Source organism: Cataglyphis hispanica, chromosome 7 (assembly GCF_021464435.1).
Source record: "Cataglyphis hispanica isolate Lineage 1 chromosome 7, ULB_Chis1_1.0, whole genome shotgun sequence".
Lineage (NCBI taxonomy): Eukaryota > Metazoa > Arthropoda > Insecta > Hymenoptera > Formicidae > Cataglyphis > Cataglyphis hispanica.
In genome coordinates, this window is record NC_065960.1 from 5,850,988 (window position 1) to 5,858,049 (window position 7,062).

The window sequence follows — 7,062 nt, forward strand, 5'->3', positions numbered from 1 at the left end:
ATGGAGCATTTGCAGGTAGCAAATTTTACATGCATATTAAGATAATATTAATAAAAAAAATTTTACAAAATTTGTATGTATCTCTGTTAAAAAAAGAATAGAGCTTTTGGAAGATTCGAAATTTGGCGCCTCTCTGTAGCTCATGTGACAGCGATCACGTGACTTGTTATGTGCTAGGCTGTGTTCGAAAATCTTATCCATGAGTTGGAGTAATTTATAATTGACCAATCGGGATGACAAAATCTTTTCTCCTTTTATCATGATTGGTCAATTAAGCGCTACTTTAGCCAAAATAAAATATTTGAACACACCGTATTACATGTACTATATATATTAAATATCTTATCAGCTGTACCATCTATAATCTTCTTCTTTTTCTTTCCAATGGCTCACTTCGCACACCTATTTCATTTTGAGTGCAGAAAGTGTAACCTAATGCAGTTATAAAGGAGCGACCTAAAGATGGCGACGAAAAGTGACAGGAAGCGTAAAGCGGCCGAGAAACCGGCGCACGAGAGCACCGCTTTATATTATTGGGCTGTAAATCTTTTGGGTAATAACACTCGCTTTATCGTGCGTAAAAAGATCGGGCAGCCGATGTGAGCGGAAGCATCGTTTAATGGTGAAACAACCTTTGCTCCAACAACAGGTCTTGGTTTCGGTTATTTGCATCGGTGGCATGTATCCACGATCTTTGAAAATGACCGACACTTCTCTCATCTTTCGGAGATGGAACGAGAAATGTCTTTCAGGACCGAGATGGTACGATAGTAGGGGTGATATTTTATGCAATCGTAGAAAGATATGCATATTCGGTAAATTGAATGACGGTATGATGAGTAGAAATTTTTTTATCGATCAAACACTTTTGTCTTCTGTCAAATTGAACATCAATCACTACTCGAAACTGCACGAGAAAGTAAATAAATTATTTTGCGAGCAATAAAAGAAGACACAAAATTACATGGAAATTTAAAAAAATACATATTAATTTATATAAAATATATATAAATTAAATACACAAATACAATAAATATAATAAAATACAATAAATAAATAAGAGAAAGTAGGATAATACCGGGTATTCTTTCTTTGTGATAAGTGCTGTTATTGTTGGCTAACTCGTTATTAATTATATATTGATGCCATCGTTATTTTGAGATGAAGCGTGCTCATGTACACACAATATTTTTTTTTTTTTGAAAGAAATTTAAAATTTTTGGACCAAAAAAAACGATATCACGGCAATAATCGAATCATTATGAATTTTTTTTTACACAGAGCATTTGCTTCGGTAAATGCAGCATTGCATTTTATATATATTAGAGAGTACACATTAGAGAGTATCACGTTAGTTTTGATTGTCATTTTATGCGCTGAAATATATGTGATGAAAAGAGGAAAACTGTTATTTTCCTGCAAAAAGCAGTTGAAAACGAAAACTAGCACTCAGAAAAAAAAACCACTAAAAAAGCTTTTTGAGGCCCCTAAAGTTAAAAAATTAAATAAATAAGTTCTGCAGCAGTAGAACAAGAGGATATCTTTATTTGTAATTTTTGTCAATAGAATACATCTTTGTATTGTATTTTGATTAAAATAAATCTAGATTTTGTAATTACAAAATGCATGGTTTTTAAATGGATACTCAGTTTTATCCTACTAGTAGAGCAAAACCGAGTATTTTGACTTCTCCAAAAAATCTTGTTATCCATAAAAACCAAATTTTTTTTTTCAGCAACTAGCCTCATTTTCTCATAGTTTAAGGTCCACTAATGACTACTAACGGTCAGCAAAATTTTTTTGACTTTCTGATTCTTTCTTTGTAGGAAGACAAATCTAAAAGAATGCTCGGTTTTATCCTACTTTTCCCTATAAATTTTACATATTAATTATGTAAAACATTTCTAATTTAATCATAAATAAAAGCGTGAATTTTTTAATTATTACGCCATGGAGAATATAAATTTCATGTATTCATATCTTTTAGAAAAAAATTTAGAAAAAACGCTTTCTTGTATAATATACAAGAAAGTATTTCACTAAATTCAAAATATAGATATAGATCCAATTAGAAAATTTTTTAATATATATATATATATATATATATATATATATATATATATATATGTATACATTACTTTTATATATGAACACAAATTCAAATAACATAACTTTATTTTTAAAACTGCTCGCACATATTTATACAAAAAAAATATAAATATAAAATATAAAATTATAAAAAACATCCATACCGGTAATTTAATAGAATTAAGTATTTTAACATTTATGTCTTTTTTTAGGGAATGTATTACTCCTATTACAAGACTATCGCTGAGTCGAAAGACTTTTTCGATGGGATGAATAAAATCAGTCATGACAATCTATCAGAGTATGGGAATGTTATTGATGCTAGCAGAAAGTATAATCTTCTACCCGAAGTAACTATAAGTTTTTCTTCAATTATTTGAGATATTCAATATAAGATGTTTTAGGATCCCATCGGACATATTTCATGGTTTTTTCTTATTTTTAATTTTAATTAAAGGACGTAGACTAATATTGTCAGACATCACGTGTAACCGGTTGCATATCTCAGACGGTCCAAACAGGGATTAATAATTTCTTAAGAGCGCGTCATGAATTTTTTGACAAAAATTAATTCTCTAAGTGAAATTTACCACCCCTTGAAGTTTATTTCATTAGTTCTGAAACACCCTGTATAAGAGAGATCTTACAATTTCTTATTTACTTTTATAGATTGTAGCAGGTTTCCTTTATCATATTGCAAAAAGTCTTGGTATCATATTACAAGAGCGATGTTGGCAGGTAAGACTTTTCAAAATTCATTTATGAAGTCCAATTTGTAATCACACAAGTCAATCTTATTTAGATAGAAAGAGAGGACATGCCATCCGTAACTAGCTGCGAAGGACTGGGCGTACCTGTGCACTTCTATTTAGAGATAGTTTGGTTGTCCACAATTTTCACAGCGGCAATACTTTTTTACTATGCAATGTATTTGAGTAATTCCATTTATGGTGGACTCCTAACCATTTTGTTCTTCTTCTTTAATCACGATGAATGCACCCGCGTTCAATGGACACCACCGTTGCGAGAAACATTTGCGTATCCTATGTTACTCTTTCAAATGTACAGTGTTACAATGGCTATTAGAAAATACGCAAAACATGATTCGGACAAGGAGCCAACTTCATTAAGGAACAAGACTAGACAAGGATTATTCATGGTAACATATAAAAAAAAAGAATTATTTATTATATAATTATTTTAAACACCATTTCTTTGCTAAAGTCAAGTTGTTCTGTCTTTTCAGGATATATTTGGTTCAACAATTTGCAGCTTGTGCACCTGGCAGTTTTCGCATTTTGTTTTTACTACGCAAATTATTGCAATTCTTATATTAAAGTGGCTGAGGATCGTCCCATACGATTTTTACAAAAACTTTTGTACGGCTCATGCCTTAGCCATTGCAGCAGCGAGTAAAATAACAAATGGCACTCTTATAATTTGCTCGTTCTACACGTGTATCATAATCGGCAGCAATGTGGCCAGTTTTCTAATGAAGTTATCCCGATTCCAAAACATAAAGCGAGATATTATTCTGGAGATCGCTATGACAATCATATTTACAAAGTGGATAAAGTCTTACATTTTATATTCTCAAGATGACGCTCATGTGTTCAATATATTAAAATCTAAATTAACCGGCTATAGAGACTTTCATACTATGCTTTACACATGCGCGCCAGAATTTGATTTCCTACAATACAAAACTTACGAAGCGATCATTATGACTTTATTGCTACCAACAGCGATACTCGTTGGAATGCTTGTGCTATATTATTGGTACAGGAATTTCAAGACGAGCAACTATCCGCTTTGCATAGAAGCTGATATGGCTTACAATGGTCTGCAAACAGGCGCTTTTATCATCATGGCCATTTTTATTATGAGACTGAAATTGTTCATGACTCCGCATCTTTGTATAATAGCCGGTGCGGTGTGTAGCAAACGATATCTGGAAAAAGTCGGTTTGAAGGGCGAGCTCATGCGACTTGCCATTTTTATTCTTCTCTTGGGCGGTATGTCATATCACGGTGTTGACAGATTTCAAGACGAGCGCGGATTTATAGGTAATAGGCTTATTATCAGACTTGAATTATAAATTGATCGATTTTATTTTTCTACAAGATGTCGCAATTGCATTTTATCATTACTCAGGCGAATTCAACAATATTGAACAAGAAAGGCTATTTAATTGGATAAAAAATAATACACCAAAAAATGCCGTATTCGCGGGAAAGATGTCATTGACGGCGAATCTGATGCTGTCTACCGGAAGACCGATCGTTAATAATCCTTACTACGAGAGCAAAGAGATGAGGTGAAACCTGGATTAGAAATTAAAATCACACATGCATATATAATACTTTTTAAAATTATGTTTATTTATAAACGACATGTGTGTGTATTATAGGGATAGAACTATGAAGGTTTACGAGATTTTCAGTCGGAAAGACGTCATTTCTGTTTATAATTCTTTAAGAGACATGAAAGTCAGTTACATCGTATTAGAGGAACAACTGTGCCTTGGAACTGCAAACTTGTAAGTATATGAGAAAAAAAAACATGTAATTATAACAATAATGTTAAATCTTTTTATTTTTCAGACCACGAGGATGCCAAATGATCGATTTATGGGACGTGGTCGACAATGGAACGGCGAAAGCCGCGAACAAGATGCCTTTGTGTCCTCTTCTATTTAAAGGAAATGCGCATCCGTTCAAGAGAGCATACGTTAATAATAACTACGTCGTGTTGCAATTGGACTACTCGCATTACATAGAAATAGAAGTTAAACCAAAGAAATTAATTCAAACTTCCATGCATATATAGATTTCACGATTTTTATATTTTCAAATAAGTGAAAAGCCCTCGATAAACATAGGATACTTCATGAGATTATAAAAGCCTATTTTTCTTAACAAAAAGTATTATCTATATTAGAAAAAAAAATATATATATATATATATTTTTAATACAGAGATTCGCGCGGGTATAAATTAAATGTTGACACTACAAACTTTCGAATATGCCTATCAAGCACAGGCTTAATCATGCGTGTAATCTGTGAAAAGACAAAATAATTTTAAGAGACGTGTAATGTGTTCCTAGGATTATGGAATAGAAATTATTTTTTTCTTTGGTTCAAAAACAATCATCTTTTAGTATACATGTCTTTTAGCACGCTTTTAGCATTTAAAAAATATAGCTTGCATGTATTGCAGAATGTATACATATACATATATATATATATACAAATACACATCAAAGTTATAATTTGCGAAATTTTGTAATAATAAGAAAACGGGCAGTTATTGATTATCTGGCGAGAATATACAAAAGAAAGTGATGCCCCATTTCGCATAACGTGATGCATGCACTTGTGATAATTTTCTTATACTTAATATTACATATATACATATATACATATATATGTACATACATATATATATATATATATATATATATATATATATATATATATATATACTACTCAGAAAATTAAAGAAAATTAAAGAAATATTATTACACTTTCTTTCTTCTATAGAAAAGACAATTTTTAAATGGCTGCAACTTTGTTGTATATAATTGCATTGAGATAAAAAAGCGTTACAAAGCTTGAAGTTTCTAGTTTTTGAATCTTTTAGTCGATTTCAATTATTTTTATTTATTACAAAATTATATTATAAAAAAGCATTGATTAAACAAATTTTTTAAAAGTTTGTCAAAGAAAAAAAAAATGTAGCACAATTTCGTTAATTGAATTTTAAAGAGCAGAGTTTTGTCATTAATTTGCTTTTCCAATGAATGTCCTATTTTTTTCGCCAAATTATTCATTATTGAAATAAAATCAATCTTTGAGAGTTCATAACTAGTGAGAAAATTATTGTATAATGATTATTAAAAAAGCAAAAAGGGAAAAGGGAAAAATCGGCACTTTAAAATGCACTAATTGCTTCGACTTTTTGCATGAGTAATTGGAATACTTTTTACTTGTAAATATTGTAGAGTACATAAAAATAATAGCGTTTTTTCATTAATTTTTGTCATTGATTTAAATAAAAAAAAAATAAAAGTGCAATTTTTACTTGATTTTAAAGTGACCATTACAAGTAACGATTAATTAAAAAAGCAATTAGTGCAAGTGCTGACATTTCTCTTTTAATTGCTTTAAAATCTTTAAAATATAGTTAACGCAATTGTGCTACAATTTTTTTTTTATTTCTTTGACGCTCTTTGACAAACTTGTGAAAAATTCGTACAATCGACGACGTTTTTTCATAATGTAATTTCGTAACAAATAAAAAAAAATTAAAATCAACTAAAAAGATTCTGAAACTAAAAACTTCAAGCTTTGTAACGCTTTTTTATTTATCTCAATCCGATTACATGCGACGAAGTTGTAGCCACTTGAGAATTGCCTTTTCTGTAAAAGGAAGAAAGTGGCCCTTTAATTTTTTTGCGTAGTGTATATATGGCGATATATACTTGCGCGCGCCATTTTTTAATTTTGAACGAACAAGTATTATATTGTATTTAATTATCATTTCATTTATCCTGCTGTTAAAATTAGTTACAAACACAAGATATGTACATCTGTGCCAACATCATTAATTATTATTTATTTATATATTCGTATATTAATTACAACATAAAAATTCCTTCATATTTAAATAAGATTTTCATCGATTTATATGAGCATTTCGCAGCACGCACATTGGACAATAATTCTCCACTCTCTTCGATGTCGATTAAAATTATTCAATCGTTTATTATATGATCATATAAATGTTATTGTAATTTTAATAAAGAAATTATAAAAATATACTTACGTCTATGCGAAAAAGAGATTATATACATAAAAAAATGAGAATGTATTTGTACTTATATTCGCATCCCCAAAGCTAATGTGGAGTAATGTACATTTTTGGATGTCTTTCGCGCGTGAATAATCCGAGGAAGATGTCGAATGAGATG

General features: G+C 30.3%; 1 protein-coding gene across 3 annotated transcripts; it reads left to right on the forward strand.

Moving 5' to 3' along the window:
* Nucleotides 1–420: 420 nt before the first annotated feature.
* LOC126850807 (C-mannosyltransferase dpy-19) lies at nucleotides 421–6,934 on the forward strand. 3 transcript variants are annotated; one of them, XM_050594155.1, is made up of 9 exons: nucleotides 421–553; nucleotides 650–762; nucleotides 2,301–2,438; nucleotides 2,758–2,826; nucleotides 2,891–3,247; nucleotides 3,335–4,154; nucleotides 4,243–4,405; nucleotides 4,499–4,627; nucleotides 4,692–6,933. In XM_050594155.1, the coding sequence occupies exons 1-9, from the start codon at nucleotides 463–465 to the stop codon at nucleotides 4,915–4,917; spliced, it is 2,106 nt and encodes a 701-aa protein (XP_050450112.1). In that variant the 5' UTR covers nucleotides 421–462; the 3' UTR covers nucleotides 4,918–6,933. The 3 variants fall into 3 exon arrangements, with proteins under 3 accessions (XP_050450112.1, XP_050450113.1, XP_050450114.1); XM_050594156.1 differs by lacking the exon at nucleotides 650–762 and having other exon boundaries at nucleotides 457–553; nucleotides 4,692–6,934; XM_050594157.1 differs by lacking the exons at nucleotides 421–553; nucleotides 650–762 and having other exon boundaries at nucleotides 2,362–2,438; nucleotides 2,895–3,247; nucleotides 4,692–6,934.
* The last annotated feature ends 128 nt before the right edge of the window (nucleotides 6,935–7,062 follow it).